General features: G+C 38.4%; 1 protein-coding gene across 1 annotated transcript in view; it reads right to left on the bottom strand.

Annotated features, from left to right (window-relative positions):
- TTN (titin) overlaps nt 1-18,379 on the bottom strand; it is a 234,120-nt gene that overhangs the window by 44,925 nt on the left and 170,816 nt on the right. Inside the window, 31 exon segments of the mRNA XM_066553743.1 lie at nt 20-322; nt 416-1,003; nt 1,124-1,420; nt 1,502-1,699; nt 2,207-2,311; nt 2,406-2,996; nt 3,163-3,450; nt 3,546-3,836; nt 3,939-4,226; nt 5,002-5,307; nt 5,404-5,706; nt 5,796-6,092; nt 6,185-6,472; nt 6,600-6,899; nt 7,136-7,438; nt 7,528-7,827; nt 7,942-8,217; nt 9,291-9,593; nt 9,919-10,218; nt 10,426-10,710; nt 10,818-11,138; nt 11,235-14,201; nt 14,302-14,595; nt 14,737-15,036; nt 15,295-15,576; nt 15,662-15,970; nt 16,091-16,393; nt 16,483-16,782; nt 17,240-17,521; nt 17,634-17,936; nt 18,041-18,343. Coding sequence (XP_066409840.1) covers nt 20-322; nt 416-1,003; nt 1,124-1,420; nt 1,502-1,699; nt 2,207-2,311; nt 2,406-2,996; nt 3,163-3,450; nt 3,546-3,836; nt 3,939-4,226; nt 5,002-5,307; nt 5,404-5,706; nt 5,796-6,092; nt 6,185-6,472; nt 6,600-6,899; nt 7,136-7,438; nt 7,528-7,827; nt 7,942-8,217; nt 9,291-9,593; nt 9,919-10,218; nt 10,426-10,710; nt 10,818-11,138; nt 11,235-14,201; nt 14,302-14,595; nt 14,737-15,036; nt 15,295-15,576; nt 15,662-15,970; nt 16,091-16,393; nt 16,483-16,782; nt 17,240-17,521; nt 17,634-17,936; nt 18,041-18,343 — 12,174 coding nt within the window.

Below are 18,379 nucleotides of genomic sequence, written 5' to 3'. Positions count from 1 at the left end.
GAAAAAGCATGATACTGACATGCAACATCTTTGCAAAGGACTGAGTTTGAAGTGTCACTTGGTGGTCCGACTCCGGCTCTATTTTCTGCACTGACACGGAATTCATATTCGTTTCCTTCCAGAAGACCAGTTACTTTGCATCTAAGATCTGAAACTGGTTTCTTTGTTGCTCTCACCCATCTTAAACCTTTCTTTTCTCTTCGCTCGACATGGTAACCTGTGATTTCACTTCCACCATCATCGACTGGCCTTTTCCAGGTAACTGTGACAGTATTTTTAGTCACATTTGTTACTTCTGGTTTTCCAGGAGGGCCTGGAGGACCTGTTCAGGAAGAAAAAAGTATAGTTAAACAAAAAATCAAGTCTTTAGAAATTAATAAAACCACACTGGAATTCCTTAGCTTGTTCTACTTACCAAATCTATCCACCATTTTAACTGGTTCTGATTGTACTGGTTCACCCTTGCCATACTGATTTACAGCTGAGACACGGAAAACATATTCATTTCCTTGAATGAGCTTGCTAACAACATGCCTACAGCTCTCAATGTTTTCAGCAACCAATGTCCAGAGCAGTCGACTAGTTTCTCTCTTTTCAAGAACATATGATTTTACTGGTGATCCACCATCTTCTGCAGGAGGTGTCCATGTAAGAGTAGCTTTTTCTGCTGAAACATTGCTGATTTCAATAGGCCCTGGAGGTCCTGGAATATCTAAAACTTTCACATGTACAGTTTCCTGCTTAGTGCCAAAAGGATTGGTTGCAGTGATGGTGTATTCTCCAGAATCTTTTCTGGCTGCATATTTGACACTTAGAGTAGAAGAAGTTGGTTTGGTTTCAATGTGCACAAGCTCTGAGGGTCTAAAATCTTTTCCAGCTTTGGACCATGCTGAAGTTGGAGGTGGTTTGCCACGGATACTAATAGCAGATAGTGTGATGGTTTCCCCTGCTTTTACTGTTAAACCTTCCTTCAAAGTAGGATCCAGAACAATGCTTGGTGCCTCTGTCAAAACCAAGTCAAAAAATACTGATTGTTACAACAAGAACACAGAGATAGGAAACAAAAGAAATTTGATAATAATTATTCAAGTAAAATTCTGCCTTTTCAATGCCATCTACATACCATATTCATCCTTGCATATTATGGTTCCTGTGGATTCAGATGGAGGACTGATAGCTCCAGCAGTGTTCTTTGCTCTAATTCTGAATTCGTATTTGCAGCCTTCAGTAAGGTCAGTTACAGTAAATGCACAGTCTGGAACATTCACGTGATTAGCTTTCATCCAAGTCTTTTTGGGTAAATCACGCTTTTCAACAATATAGCCGGTTAATTTATGTCCACCATCATATTTTGGTTCTGTCCAAATGAGTGTTACTGAGCTCCTGGTTACATTGATAACTTCAGGCTTCCCAGGAGGATCTAGGGGGGAAAAAAAATAGCAGTCAAACAAAAGCTATTTCAAATTTCAGAATTTTCTTTTTTATTCTCCTGATGACTTACCAATAGGATCAAGTGCCACAACTGGTTCAGATGGAAGACTTGGTTTACCTACTCCAGCCAAATTGATTGCCATTACTCTGAATTCATATTCCAGACCTTCAGTTAACCCTGTCACTCTGAAATCTTTCATTCTTATTGGTGTTGTATTTGCTCTCTTCCACAGAAGACTATTTCTTTCTTTAACTTCAATGTGATAGCCTAGAAGATAAATTATGAGATAAAAATATGGGGGGGGTTTCTAGAAATCCTAATTTCTCACAGCATTGTGAAACATCATACTGCCCATATTGCACATTGTATATGCATTGTGCGAGAGGAGCACTGAAAATCAGGTTAAGAAATGGATGAGGACATACATGGTGGATGTACATAATTGCAATGAGGAGGTGTTCGTAAATGCAAATTGCTAATTTTGTAGACCCAAGTATTGTCACATACAGGTGAATCTGCGTTTATTTCTTTACATATTTTGGCTCTGAGAAAAGATATTGTTTCTCAGTATTTTCCCAACATTTGAGTTATTTCTTTTTTTAAACAGGAAGTAAACCAGTGAAATCAGTCACTTAATCAGTCAGTCAATCAAGCAATCAATCAATCAAGTCAGTGCATCAACACCTGCTACTTTTATCTTGCCTTTTGACAGAGAGAAAGAACTATTAAGTAGCATTAACTACTGAAATGCTTGGGAGGTTTTGGGGGATGTACCTGTGATTGGTGAACCTCCAGTTCTTCTGGGATCAGTCCAAGTTAAGGCTACAGACTCATGCCGAACAGCAACAATATTGGGAGGTGGAGGAGCATCTGGGACATCTAAACAATATTGAAAAAAATGCAGCAGTGTTAAAAATTGTTATCACCTCTAAAATGAATTTTTTAGATTTCAAAAATTATAATGGATACTTACCAAATGGATGTTTTGCAATGACAGGCTCTGATTTAAGACCTTCTCCTACTCCATATTTATTTTCAGCCCTGATCCTGAATGTATATTCATTTCCTTCATGAAGTCTTGTAACTCTAAATGTGGTTTTCTGGACTGCAGAGGCACAAGTCACCCACTTATTGTTTACATTATCTCTCTTCTCTAGAACATAGTTAGTGATTTCTGAACCACCATCATCTTTTGGAGGGCCCCATTTTAAGGTTATGGCATCAGCTGTGACTTCTTCAAATTTCACTGGACCTGTTGGTATGCCAGGTTTGCCAACAACTTTCATAAAAATAGTGCCTTCCTTGCTGCCAGCAACATTCCTCAGAGTTATTGTGTATTTTCCTGCATCAGCTTTCTGGCAGTCATGTACCACAAGGGTGGTGTTAACTGCTGTAGATTCAAATGCAACTCTTCCACTCTCAGTAATTGCCTGGTCTTCATCCTTCTTCCAAGTTACGGTTGGGACAGGCTTGCCTTTCATAGGGATTTTAAGACGGAAATTGCTACCCTCTTTAGCAGTATAGCACAAATCAGGTAGATCTCTTAAGTCAAGTTCAGGTGCCGCTGTAAAAAATGAAGGAATCCAGTTATTCCACCACACATAAACTCTGTGGTAAAATTAAGATGCTGTTTTAAAGGTATCTTATTTCTATGTATACATGGTAATGATAGTATGCATAAAATATAATTTGGGTAAGTAAAGCATTGAATTAATGATCTTGCTTCTCACCAACATCATCTCTTGCTACAATTGTGATCTCTGATGGAGTTCCATATCCAGCATCATTTTGGGCCCTCACTCTGAAAGTGTATTCTTGTCCTTCTTTTAAGTCTCTCATTGAAAAATGGAGGTTCTTTCCCCGCATGACTTCTTGCCATTTATCTTCACCAATCAGGACCTCAACAATATATGCAGAAATACGGCTTCCACCATCACTGATAGGCTTCTTCCATACCAAATTGCATGAGGATTTTGTTACAGCTGAAGCTTTTAGATCCACAACCGGCCCAGGTGTTTCTGGAAGGAAGAAAAGCATAGTAAGTTTTCATTCAAGCTAAAAATAAAGATTATTTGAACAAAAAAAATGGGTGAAAAGGATTCATTTTTCCTACCAGAAGCTTTGACAGCATCACGAGTTTCACAAGGATCACCAATACCATATTCATTTTCAGCAAAAACTCTGAAGAAGTAAGATTTGCCTTCTTCTAAATTAGTTATCCTGTAGCTTGTCTTTGGACATTCTGTTGTTACCGTGGACCATGATTTTCTTTCTGCATCACGTTTTTCAACAACATAATTTGTGATTGGACTGCCCCCATCTACCAGAGGAGGTTCCCATGTAATGTAGGCAGAATCTTTAGATGCGTCCTTTACAACCAGGTTAATGGGCGGGCCTGGAGTATCTGGATAAACACAACACCACCATATTTGATTTAGTAACAGACTTTTGAAAAACAGTTAAAAAGTTAACAAATATATTATAATGGGAAAGCCCTGAAACTTACCAAGTACTTTTACAACAATGGTGTACGACTTTTTGCCACAGCTGTTCTCCAGACTGAGGACATATTTTCCAGCATCATATTTATTTACATTTTCACAACGCAGGAAGGTATCAAAATCAGTTGATTTGATGTCTAATCCTTGTCTATCTCTTAGGTTGGCACCCACTTTAGACCATGAAATCTTAGGAGGTGGACGTCCTCTTACTGGCACGTAAAGTCTCATTGTGACTCCAGCACGCAGCACAAGGACTTTCCTTAGCTCTGCATCAAGTTCTCCTTCAGGCGGAACTGTGTGTTTAAGAAAAAACCCCATGTAATTAAAGCATTATGTTTAAGATTATCACAAAAGTTACAGTGACAAAAACTCCCCTTTTACTGGCATTTTGCTGGACTACCCAACTTCTCATGCCTGTGATGATGTTAGTAAGTATCCTGACTCCTGTTCGAAGATAATTTGAAAATATACTTTTTTTTTCAGTGATTTCACCTCCTTTTTTTTTTCTGCCTTTACACCATTTATGTTAGAAATGCTCTTATTTTCTCTAGAATTCAAAGGAGTTTCAGAGCACCCTGGACTCCAATGCTTTTCTTGAACTAAGATAGTTTTATAAAGCAATGCTTTTTTAGGTACAGCAAAATGCATACAAAAGCTAGCATGTATCTTAAAGAGCAAGTGTCATACAATCAAAGAGTATCATACAGCTGCTTAGAATAGTAATCTTGGCTTCAAATTATTTAGAAGATATGAAGGTGACTGAAAGTTTTAAGAAAGATGAGAGATCTGAAAATTCTAATATTACGGCTAAAAAAAGACAAAAAATCTTGAAGATCCAGTAGGAGGCAGAAGGCTATAAAGCATACAATGAAAAAAGAAGACACCAAATTCTATTCTGTTCCTAACTGCTCTGTTTTCTTCCAAATTAGCCACTTTTAGCCCACATTTTTTGAGTAAAAACATGTTCCAAATTAATCTGTGCCTGACCTGTGAGAAAGTGTTTCTTTGAAACTCATCCCATAAATTGAAGCAAAAGCCAACAAGGCAATGTGTTTTCAGTGAACTTACTTAAAATGTCCTTGGCAGTGTGTTTATCCGGAACATCACTTGGATCGCTGTATCCAATCTTATTGACAGCATATACACGGAACTGGTACTCTGTATCCTCCATCAGCCCCGTTACCACAAATTGTGTAGCCTGTAAATTCTTGGGTAGATTGCATCTGACCCAGTTGTCTGTGTCAGCTCGTTTTGATTCCACTAGATAACCAATGATAGGGCTTCCCCCATCATATGCTGGTTTGCTCCATGACAGGCTTATGGAATTACGAGTAGTATCAACCACTTTTGGGAAAGCAGGTGGGCCAGGAGGATCTGGGAATCAAAACAACATAAAGTTAGCATACCAAATGCTGCATGATAATATTTGGAAATAATAATAATTGAAAATATCTGAGACTTTTAGCTTACATTGAGGGTCACGAGCATACACAGCTTTAGACGGTGCGCTAGGCTTGCCAGGTCCAGCCTTATTCAATGCTATCACCCGGAACTCATACTCTGTTCCTTCTTGGAGTCCAGTAGCTTTAACAGTTCTTTCAATGACAGGCTTCCTGTTTACTTTTGTCCAGTTAAGAGCCTTCGTTTCACGCTTCTCAAGTATATAACCAGTTATTGGGGATCCACCATCACTAGCTGGCGGCTTCCAGCTAACAGTCATAAAGTCTTTTGTTACATTGCTAATTACTGGTGGATCACAAGGTCCGGGCACATCTGTGGAGATTTATTTGAAAATTACACTCACATTCTTAAGTATAGACAAAAACCCAGTGATTAATGAAACTATTCCACAAAGCACTTACCATACGGGTTCTTAGCAACTGCAGGTTCAGTTAAGATGGGGTCTCCAACACCGTATTTGTTTTCAGCACAAATGCGGAACTGATACTCATGTCCTTCTATCAGTCTCTCCACAGTGCAGCTTGTAATAGGTACATTGGCACTGACTTGGGCCCAGTTAGGTCTGCTTGTTTCACGCTTGTCTACAATGTAGTTAGTAATTTCTGAACCTCCATCTTCCAAAGGAGGCTCCCAAGAAAGCATTGCACGATCTGCATACATATGTTTGACCTTGACAGAAGCTGGTGGGCCAGGCTTATCTAGAACAATTAACATCGCATTGTTACAGTTCCATATCTTGCTATATAATTTAATTATAAATGTGTTTATTAATAGACAGTCTTTAGCTTACCAAGTACTTTAAGCCTAATGGTTGCTGACTTTGATCCACTTGCATTTTCAGCAGTGATAGTGTAGTCTCCTGTTTGCTTCCTGTTAACACTGAACAACTCAACTGTAGCAAGATTTCTCTTTGTGGTGATCTTAAGACCTTCAGATGGCTTTAAAACTTCTCCTTCTTTCTTCCAGGTGATTGCTGGCATTGGCTTGCCATACACATTTGCCTCCAGGCGCACATTAGTTCCAGCTTTTACTGTAAGCTGTGATTGCATAGACAGATCCAACTCTATTCTGGGAGGAACTGAAAGGAAAGAGTCCAAAAGTTAATTGATCTAGTAGGAGGTGAATGTCTCGTTCTTCACATGAGTGTTAGTTCCCAATATGCACAGACTCCTTCCAGAGCTATCAAATGCTTTTGTATTCCTTACCATTTTCTGGATGAATGGTCACTGGATCAGAAGGTTCTGAAGGTCGACTAATGTTAACTGCTGTCTTGGCAATTGCTCTAAATTGGTACTGAGCATTTTCTTCCAAACCAGTCACAGTATACTCTTCCTGGGGTATTTGATATGGAGTTGTATTGCACCGAACCCACTTATCACCAGGTAATTTGCAAGCCTCCACAAAGTAGCCAATAAGTTTGCTACCACCATCATGCTTCGGTCTTGTCCATACCAGTGATGCAGTACTCTTAGTGACATCAATAACTTCAGGTTTTCCAGGGGGATCTATGGCAAATAAAAACATATTATAGTATATTTTTCAAAAAAGAACTAATACATTAAAAAATGGCTTTAATGTTACTGGATCCTATTTACTGCATACCTAGACAGTGCAATCAGAGTGATGTCATAATAAACAGGAAAGTATAAACAGAAGGGCAAACTAAAGATCATAAGTTGCAGATATATTGAAAATTATCATAAAAACAGTCTGTTGCAAAGTATTGGTATGGGTGGCTTACCAACTGGTGCTCTTGCTGTGACAAACTCAGTTGGTTTACTAGGTTTACTTGCTCCAGCTCTGTTCAATGCATAAATTCTGAAAGTATACTCAAGACCTTCGATGAGGCCCACACAAGGGTATTCTGTGGAGCGCACAGCGGTGTCGTTAGCTTTCACCCACAGTAAACTGTTCCTTTCTTTGCGCTCAATGAGATAACCAGTGATTGGACTGCCTCCATCGCTATCTGGTCTATCCCAAGCAACAAAAATGCAGTCCTTATTGACCTTGGTAATACGTGCATTCTTTGGTTCACTGGGAACATCTAGAAAGGAATATGAAGATAGACATCAATTGTATGTTTTCTAGTAGAAAGTTTAAATAGAGAAATGCTGCTATCAAAAACTGGCATACCAAATGGGAATCTTGCGATCATCTTGTCAGAAGGAAGCGGCTCAGAAATCCCAAAACGATTTTCAGCACGAACACGGAACATATACTCTTCTCCAGGAATCAGTTTTCCAATTCTGCAGCTTGTCTTTGTGACAGAAGATAAAGCTGTTACCCAGTCTCCTCGGCTTACATCACATTTCTCAACTACATAGTTTGTAATGTTGCTGCCACCATCTTCAAGAGGTATGTGCCATGAAAGAGTGCAAGCATCAGCATCTATTTCAGAAATATCAAATGGAGGTTGTGGCGGACCTGGTTTATCTGCATGAGAAAAGTATATCAAGAAAAAAGGGATGAAATAAAAGGCAACCACTGGAATATAGTAAAACCAGCTTTGTATAAAGCTGGACTGAAAAACAACCAAATGGAACATACCCATGACTGTCACTTTGATTTTCGCACTATCAGTACCAGAGCTATTTTCTGCAGTAAGAGTATAAAAATCAGTATCTTTTCTTGTTACATCCTTAATGATAAGAACAGAAGACTTTTCTGCTTTATGCACAGCAAGGCGACTGGATGTAACTACATCTTGATCTCCCTTCAGCCATTTACAGACTGGCTGAGGCTTCCCATATACATGAGCTTCAATTCTCAGTTTCTTTCCAGCTTTAATGTGAACGTGATCAGGCATCAGAATTTTAGGTGGGACTGTAAAAAAAAAAACCACACACAGAGGCAAATAAGTTCAACTTCTTTGATATATTAATTAACTTTTTCTTATTTTTTCATGTGAAACTTCTCTGCTTCTCTCTTAAGTGGAATCATCTGTATGAACGACTAGAAATTCTTTAACTTAGGTTCCACTTATGGACAACTTCAGTTTCTGCAGGTGACAATATCCAGTCCAGTCTTACTTTTGTATTATTGTACAGTTTATAAGAGAATATTTATGACTTTGGATTGCCTTCACACACATTTATGTAGAGATTTGTGCACTACTAATGCACAAAATATAATTTCTCTTTTTATCTGAAACCTGTTGCTCACTTATTGCTGACCTTCTACAAGAAACATTCAGAAGAAAATGGAAGTTCTTACTGAGATAAACCTGCTTGCACAGTCAGTCTTTCTGTATCTTTCAATTATTTTTCTCCTACTTCTTCTTTTGCACAAAATCAATTTTTTCCCAAAAGAAACCTGGCAGCATGTTTGGTGTACTTCCTTCCACTAGCTAGTTTTCATTCTCCTGTTCCTGTACCTCTCTCTTTTTCTTCCCATGTCCCAAATTAAGAAGATTCTACTAATCTTGCCCTTACCCTACATCTTTCTGTGCCTCAGAAACTCTGCCACCTTAAATAGGTCAACCTGTCCTCCATGATTTTTGTTTTAGATTCCCAATCAACCTTATAATATAAACCACTTATTTTCTCTTACATTAAAATAAGCCCATCTTTCCAATTTATCTCTCAAACTACCAGTCTGACACTTCTTCTCTTTCATTTAAACCTAATTGAAGGTATTTTAAATTTATTTATTTATTTCTCCCTAATTCTTATCTCTCAGTTCCAACTGCAACTGTACCTGAAAAATTATTTAATAATTCTGACTTAGTGGTCAACTCTCATTTTTTCCTGACCTGTTAAAATATTCAGTGCAGTTAACCATAATCCTCCAGATAACTCCGTAAAGCAAACATCTTTCTGTGACTCAAAAACCTGTATATCTCACTCATTTAATTATTGAAGCAGTATATATTTAGTAGTATTCAAATTGTTACTTACTGAGTTGTTCTTTAATTTCATATTCTCCTGTAGCTTCTATTGGCAAACTTACTCCTACAGCATTTCTAGCTGCCACTCTAAAGTTGTACTTCTTTCCCTCTTTCAGACCAGCCACAACAATGGAGAGATCTTTAACGACTGAATATTCCATCCAGCGATCTGCTGGTTGATCATGTTCTTTGTAGCTGACAATGTATCCGTCAATCTTAGAGCCTCCATCGCGCAGTGGTGGCAGCCAGCCTAAAGTAGCACTATTCTTTGTAATTTCAGTAACTTCAAGTTTTCTTGGTGGATCAGGTTCACCTTTAAGGGGAAAAAAGGAACACATTAAACACTGAATTTCCAAGATTTTTTTACTCTTGAATATTGGATGCTATCCATGCAAATTCAACAAGAACAATATATAAAAGATGGAAACTCGTAATAATTTCAAAGGTACTATATTCATTGATCATATTATTTGAAAGAAACTGATACAGACATACTAATGTTTATACTTGATTAGTTAGCAGCATTGTTCCATTTAGAAGCAGTAACTCAAAAATGCAAAAATCTGCTAAAATTAGAGAAAAAGAAACAGGAAACATCCATGGAGGCAAACATAAAATATACATAAAGGCACACTCACTTAGAGGATCTGATGCTAGAACAGGTTTTGGTATATCACTTGGAACACCTGATCCATATTCATTCACTGCTGTTACTCTGAAGTAATATTCATTTCCAGGCACAAGGTTTGCTATTTGGAAACTGGTTTTCTTTAGTTCTGCTGTGACTGTTGCCCATGTCTTCCTGTCAGCCTCCCGTTTCTGCAGGATGTAATGAGTCACTGGGCTACCCCCATCATTCTCTGGAGGTGCCCATGAAAGATGGCAGGACATCTTGGTGACATCTGAAACCTTGAAGTCTGACACAGGTCCAGGAGTATCTACAAAGAAATTTCAATTTATGTTAGTATTTTCTTCTTTAATAAGTTAAAATTAAAGGGCATCAACAGTTGTCTACATGGAGGGGGTTAGTGTTAGGTGATACAATTATGCTCAAAAACTGTTGCGCCTGAGGATAATAAACATTCCTGCAAGGAACATCCAAAATAGTTTTAGAATTGTCTTGAGGTATTTCTCTCATTACTTACCCAGAACTCTGACGTTCACAAATACAGCCTTTTCTCCAGCTGCATTAACAAGTGTCAATGAATATTTGCCAGAGTCATCACGTGTGGAATCGGGAATGACACAGAAGGCCATAGTGTCAACCAGATCAACTTGTCCTTTTCTGATAACATTATCAATACCCATTCTCCTCCAGGTGACTTTTGGTGCTGGGCGACCCCTCACAATGGCAAAAAGTCTAATAGGGCATCCTGCTCTGACTGTGACTAGCTTTCTCATGCTGGCATCCAGCTCAATCTCAGGAGGTTCTGAAAGACAAAGAAATAAAATGCAAGTTTTGCACATTAAATAAAATAAGCATAAAGAAAATAAAGTGTTGTATGTAAACACCCCAAAAGAGGATGGGAAAACCCACCAAGTATTTCTTTGGGAGACACAGCTTCTTTCAATTCTGCTGGTCGGCCAAGGCCAACCTGGTTTTGGGCAGAAACCCTGAACTCATATAATTGCTTCTCATCCAGGCTGGTAGCTGTGAATTCTGTATGAATAACTTGAGCAGCAACATTGCATCGTTTCCATCCTGCTTCAGGATCAGCACCCTCAACTTTTGGTCTCATTTCCACAACATATCCAATAATTGGAGCACCACCATCATACACTGGTTTTCCCCAGCCAAGGGTTAAGGAAGTCTTTGTGCTATCAACCACTCTCAAGTTTGTGGGAGGACCAGGTGGTTCTGCAAGACAGTGAAAATTACAGATTAGAACACAGCTGTACAGTTTAGCAATCCGTTAACATTGAAATAATACAGAAAAATACAGTGGGATTTTACCTATTGGGTCTTTGGCTATTACAGGTCTTGATGGCAAGCTTGGTTCTCCAAGTCCGACTTCATTTTCAGCACTGACGCGGAACTGGTATTCGTGACCAGGGAAGAGATTAGTAACCTTCTTGCGTCTCTCTGGGATTGGGGTTTTAGTAACAGGAACCCATCTTAGTGACCGCTTCTCTTTCTTCTCTAAAATGTATCCTGTAATTGATTTGCCACCATCATATTCTGGTGGATTCCAAACTACAGTCATCTCTTCTTTGCTGACTCTTGTGACATCTGGAGGATCGGGGCGTCCAGGTCTATCATATTTTGTTTTTGCAATAATTGGATGTGTTTCTGTTGGTGGACCAGTGCCCATTTTATTCTCTGCACGCACTCTGAATATATATTCATTACCTTCAATGAGGCGTGTCACTTTGGCATAGTTTGTTAGGACAGAGGAAGAGAATGTAGACCAAACCATACGCTTGCTTTCACATTTTTCCAGGATGTAGTTCTGTATTTCACAACCACCATCATCTTCTGGAGGATCCCAAGTAACAGTACATCTATCACTTGAAATGTCAGTGACCTTCAAATTTCGTACGGGACCTGGTTTATCCAAGACAATAACAGTAGCATATGCTACAAAGCTACCAGCTGCATTAGTTGCTGTAATCACGTATTTCCCACCATCAGTGCGCCTTGATTTTGTGAGAACAAACTTAGATGTTTCAGAAGTGTTTTCAATACTGACTCTTGGAGATCTGGTGAGATCTGTGGCATCTTTATCTTTTGCCCATACAACTTCAGGCTGTGGTTTTCCTCTGACTCCAGCCTCAATTCTAATTGTGTCGCCTGCTTTCACAGTTAGAACCCCACTTAACTTCAGATCTAGCACTGGTTTCTGGAGATCTTCCTTTACAACAACTTCAGCTGTTTTTACCCAGTTACTTTCACCGGCCTCATTCTTAGTTTGAACTCGGAATTGGTAAATTTTATTTTCCACACATTTATCTACCATGTAGTGTGTTTCCTTAATGCTGCCTTTGTGAACTCTTTCCCATTCATCTGAATCTTTCAGTTTTCTTTCAACATGGTAACTCAAATTGGGACTTCCGCCATCATAATCTGGCCTTCTCCATTTCAGGTATACAAATGTCTTTCCTTTTTCTGCAATGTGAAGATTTTCTGGCTCTCCAGGCTTGTCAATAGGATTGATAGCAAGAATAGGAGTCTTGGTCTCAATGCAAGGACCTGGACCGATTTTGTTCTCTGCACAAACTCTGAAGAAGTATTCACGGTTCTCTACAAGATTTGCCTTTACTAATCGCTTAGTAATATCAGAGGAGACAATTGACCACCCCCTCTGATTCGGCTGACGATATTCTACTATGTAATTTGTAATTTCAGAGCCACCATTATCCACTGGACTCTCCCAAGAGATCATACAAGAGTCTTTTGTGACATAGCTTATTTTCAGGTTCTGACATGGTCCAGGTCTGTCAAGTACATTAACAATAGCAAAAGCTTGAGCCTGTCCACAGCTGTTTTTAGCTGCTATTATATATTTGCCATGATCAGGTCTTTTGGCTTCCTTCACTTGCAGTTCAACATTAGGTAGGTCATGAAGCATTTCAACATGCTTTTCTTGGACTAGTACTTTGCCATCTTTAGACCATGTTATTTCAGGATCTGGTCTGCCTTTTACCTTACCAGTAATACGTATTGTTTGACCTACTCGGACAGTAATTAAGTCTCGACAGGTCACATCTAGGCTTATTTCTGGTGGAGAAAGAATATCTTTTGCAAGTACAGTTTCTGGTAGTTCTCTTGGTTCTCCTTCTCCCACGATGTTAACAGCTTTTATTCGGAATTTATATTCATTTCCTTCTATTAATCCAGGTACTCTGAAAGCACACTGTCTAATGAGTTCATCCTTATTAATCCTATTCCACTGTGTAGTTCCACTTTTCTGACATTCCACGATGTATCCCAGAATTGGGCTGCCACCATCCTTGAGGGGCTTTGTCCACACAAGATCAGCTGATTCTTTAGTTTTGTCTTTTAATTTTGGATTTATAGGTGGTCCAGGAGGAGTGATAGGACGTGATGCTTTTATTGGATCAGAGCTTGGGGATGGTTTGCTTAAGCCCACCATGTTTTCTGCAAAAACTCTGAATTCATATGTGTTGCCTTCAAAAAGACCGGTGACTCTGTATTTCATATCAAGTATAGGTGTCTTATTGACACGCACCCATTTACCAGATGCTTCCCGACGTTCGAGTATATAACCAGTTATTGGAGTTCCACCATCAGATTTTGGTAGGGTCCAAGACACTGTTGCAGCATTTTCTGTAATATCATAAACAGTTGGTTTACCAGGTGGGGATGGTGGATCAAACATGTATTTAGCAACTGTTGGTTCTGAATCCAGAGGTGCACCAATGCCTATCTTATTTTCTGCACGGACACGGAAAATATATTCACATCCTTTCTGCAGTCGTGGAACCTTAATTTTTGTGTGACTTGTTCCAGAGCTAACCACTCCCCAAGTTTCTTTCTTTGATTGACGCTTCTCAACAATATAATTTATTATAGGACTCCCACCATCATCTTTAGGAGGGCGCCAAGAAATAACCATATGTTCTGGTGTTACTTCAAGAATATTAATAGGACCAGTTGGTGGGCCTGGAACATCCAAAACTGTAAGGTGCAGAGCCACAGTTTTGCTGCCAGCTGCGTTAGATACTGTGAGTAGATATTCTCCTGTATCTTTTCTTACACAGTCTTTGATAGTAAGCACAGTTGAGTAATTGTCAGTCTCAATCTTGTATTTGCCATCTGGTTTAATTTCAGTGTCATCAGTAACCCATTTTGCTGTGGGAACTGGCACACCTCTCATAATTGCTGGAAGGCGCACTGTGGTGCCAGCTTTAACAACAAGACCTTCAATTAACTTCACATCTAGATCCACAGATGGAGGTACTGAAATTAGAGAAAAATGGAAATTAATTTTTCAGGGCAAATGCTTATAGAAAAAGAGAAAAAAAAATCAGTGAAAAAAACATGAAAAAACAAAAATTACCTAGTTTTTCTTGACACTCAATTGGTATAGTTGTATCTGGAAGGCTAAGACCAACAATGTTTTGAGCTCTCACACGGAATTTGTATATTTTTCCTTTCTGTAGGCCTGTAACAACACAGTCTAGCATAGGGACTGTCTGGAACTTTGTCCATTCATCTGCACCATCTTCTTGATATTCCACCAAATACCCAGTTATCTCAGCACCACCATCACGATCTGGTCGATTCCAAACAAGGGAAACTTCAGTCTTGTCAACATCAACATGATGCAGATTCTTTGGTGGCCCTGGAGGATCTTTTGAAACACAAAACCAAAATGGTTACTAGGATGAAAAATCTACGGTACCAGTGTATCAAGTTCATACCAACAGGACAACCTCAAAATTACCAAATCCCATATTAAAAAAATCAAACCATATAACTGAAAAACACTTACGCAGTGGATCTATAGCTTTGATAGGCTTAAGTGTTTCCACATATGGACCTCTACCATACTGATTCTCAGCTGCAACTCGGAAGAGATACTGAGTGCCTTCCATCAGATATTTAGCCATATGACTGCGTTTCTTGGAGGATGATGAGATGGCTACCCACTGTGCAGAAGCTACATCCTTCCTCTCCACTACATAGTTGGTAATCACAGAGCCACCATCATCTTCTGGTTCCATCCAAGTGAGATAGCATGAGTCGCTTCTAACATCACTGACATTCAGATTTCTGGGCGGACCAGGCTTATCTAACATTGATAAAAATATAATTTGTTATTTATTTGGTAACTGAAGCATTTCTTTAAAAACATTGTAAATTTCAAGATAAACTATATTATGTTTTATGTTGTTTTTAGTCCTTTTTCTATTTTTTATATTTGCATAAAAATAAAAATATAACTTGGCTGATAACTTGGTTTACAGATATTTTCCAGAAATTCCTTTATTTCCTAATCTTCAGTTATAGAGTAAAAAGATGTTATATAAAGGGAAAACAAAAAGATTACCTAAGACCACAACTTTTACTGAAACAGTCTTTGAACCAGCTGGATTTTCAACTGTCAGGGAGTACATCCCACCATCTTCATGGACAGTGTTACGGATTTCAAGTTTACTGCCAACTCCTGTAACTTCAATATCAGCCTTGGGTGAGACCTCATGATCTTCCTTCTTCCAAGTAACTTTTGGGAATGGAACACCTTTAATAACAGCACTAAGTCTCAGGGTATCTCCAGCTTTTACATGCTGTTCACGGGCCATATTAGCATCAAGTATTAACTCAGGAGGTTCTGGAATCAAAAATACAAGTTTTTACAAAATGAGGAAAAAAAAAGTCTGTTCTTAGGTTAACTTATCTGATTTTATTAAACTCACCAAGCCTGTCCTTTACTTCTACTGGATCAGGAACATGCGCTGGATCAGATTCACCTGCTGCATTGACTGCCTTGACCCTGAATTTATAGGTTAATCCCTCAGTAAGACCAGTGACTTTGTAGTTTGTTTCAGGACATGAATCTGCTGTAAGATTAGCTTGTTTCCATTCTTCATCTCCAACTTTCTGAAACTCTATAAGGTAGCCAATTATCTTGCCATTTCCATCATGGCGTGGTGGTTGCCAAGATAAATCAACTGAATTTTTAGTTTTATCTACTGCTTCTGGATTAACAGGTGGACTTGGTTTTGCTGTTATAAAAATAAAACAATAAAGAAATGGGAGAGAAAAAAAAGAAACCATTAGAATAATTTTTAAACTGAAACTCAGTGCATTTAAAATTCAATGAGAAATGAAATGTGATACTTTACCGATTGGATCTCTAGCGAAAATTGGCTTTGATGGTGGACTAGGATCACCAACACCAATTTCATTTTCTGCTGAAACACGGAATTCATACTGACAACCTTCAAGAAGATCAGGTACTTTGAACTTTGTACCAGGGAAAATTGGGTCTTTGGTAGCTTTGACCCATCTTGTAGCCATTGTTTCCTTCTTTTCTACAATGTAGTTTGTTATTGGCTTGCCTCCATCATATGGTTTGTTCCAAACCACTACAGCAGAGTCTTTGGTTACATCCTTAATGATTGGTTGCTCAGGTGCATCAGGAACACCTGGGGTGAGAAGAAAAAAAGAGTGTATGAGCATTACAAACAGAATAAAGATTGGAGTATCTAAATAAAATTGAAAACTAAAAGCTTACGGAAACGATCCTTGGCTTTCATCTCATCAGAGATGAGAGGATCGCTTATGCCATAAAGATTTTCAGCATAAATTCGAATTTGATATTCTCTTCCTTCAAGCAGCTTGGGAATTTTGCATGTTGTCTTCACTGTCGCAGATGTAACTGGCATCCACAAGTCTTTGTGTGTATCCTTCTTCTCAATTATGTAATTTGTAATTTCACTGCCTCCATCATCTAATGGAGGTTTCCAGGAAACAACCATATGATCTTTAAAGACTTCATCAAATATAACTGGGCCTACTGGAGGTGATGGGCGATCTGTTTAAGAAAAAATAAAGCATACCCATGCTTTTTTATGAACTTCACAAAACAACATAGATTAAACACTGTCAATACAGCAAATACAGTATAAAATTAGAAACCTGACAGCACAGTTATAATAAGGAATCAAGACTTCACGGTTATTCCTCTGTAATACATGTTTGACATACTAGAATTAATTCCTCAATGCTTAGAAAGTATTTGGTGATTAACATTTTCTACAGTTTTGAGATTCTCTAAATGCATGTAGAGAGATTAAATTATTCACGCTGAATAAACAAATTCAGAGTTAAATATGTGCTTAAAATAAATAAATAGCTTTTTAGTATAACTGAGAAAGCAGTAAATTGAATTATTGTAATAAAGAGCAGATTTCAATACTTAAATTTTATAAAAATCAAAGAATTCTAATCACCAATAAAAATTACATACAATATTGTTCAGTAAAACCTACCAACGACATGAACTTGACAAAATCCTTTTCTTGATCCTGTGCTGTTCTCTACAGTAACACAATATCTGCCTGTGTCTTCACGGACAGATTTTACTATCCCCAAACAAAGAGTTGTAGGAGTTGTCTTAATCTTTATTCTGTCATCTTCTTTCACAACAATATCATCCTTTAGCCAAGTAACCTTTGGTGCAGGTTTGCCTGAGTAGCGTCCAGTCAAGCTGAAAGCTTCACCAACTCGGACAATAAGCTTGTCTCTAAAGTCAAGGTCAAGTGTGGGAGGAGCTGAAACACAAAATACACAAAGCCCACAAATGTCAGCAATATTAATATGAAAAAGTAAGGAATCAGTAAATGTAATTATTATTTTCAAAACAAATATGAAAAGGAAACATACCAATTTCATCCTTGCACGTGATTGGTTTAGTGCAAAATGATGGCTTGCCTTGCCCCACAATATTGCAAGCACTCACACGAAACTCATAGGAGTCACCTTCTTTCAAGCCTTCTACAGTGAATTTCCTATCAAGCATTTTCTCCTTTGTAACTTTGTGGAATTTGTCTTTTCCAATGAGGCGGCTCTCTAGAACATACATGGTGATATCTGAGCCTCCATTATATTTTGGAGGGTTCCAAGTTAGTGTAACAGAGTTCTTGGTAACTGCTTTTACTTCCAGGTCTTCTGGACGGTCAGGAACGGCTGTGAACAAAGTAAAAATATGGTAGATTCATTTTTCTTCATATTCAGAATCTTCCTTGTGTATTAATCTCATATGAAAGCCCCCAAACAAAAAATATTCTTACTTATTGGATCTCTAATGAGAATCTCTTTTGTTGTTTCTGTGAAAGGACCCATGCCAATTATATTCTCAGCTGCAATTCTGAAAAAGTAGGCTTTCCCTTGAATGAGTCCCTGAACAGTAGCATTCTGTCTTGTAACTGTGTAGGTCACTGGAGTCCAAGCTCTGTGGTCAGATTCACGTTTTTCAATTATATAGTTGGTAATAGGAGAACCACCATCATCTTCTGGAGTAAACCATGACAATTTACAAGAGTCATTAGTTAGATTCTCTGTAAGGAGTGGCATTCCAACTGGGCCTGGCACATCTGGAAGAAAAGGAAAAAATGGAGTATTGAAACATA

The sequence above is a fragment of the Molothrus aeneus genome, chromosome 7 (assembly GCF_037042795.1).
Source record: "Molothrus aeneus isolate 106 chromosome 7, BPBGC_Maene_1.0, whole genome shotgun sequence".
Lineage (NCBI taxonomy): Eukaryota > Metazoa > Chordata > Aves > Passeriformes > Icteridae > Molothrus > Molothrus aeneus.
Note: the sequence above shows the minus strand (reverse complement) of the source record. Positions and strands in the feature narration are given on the sequence as shown.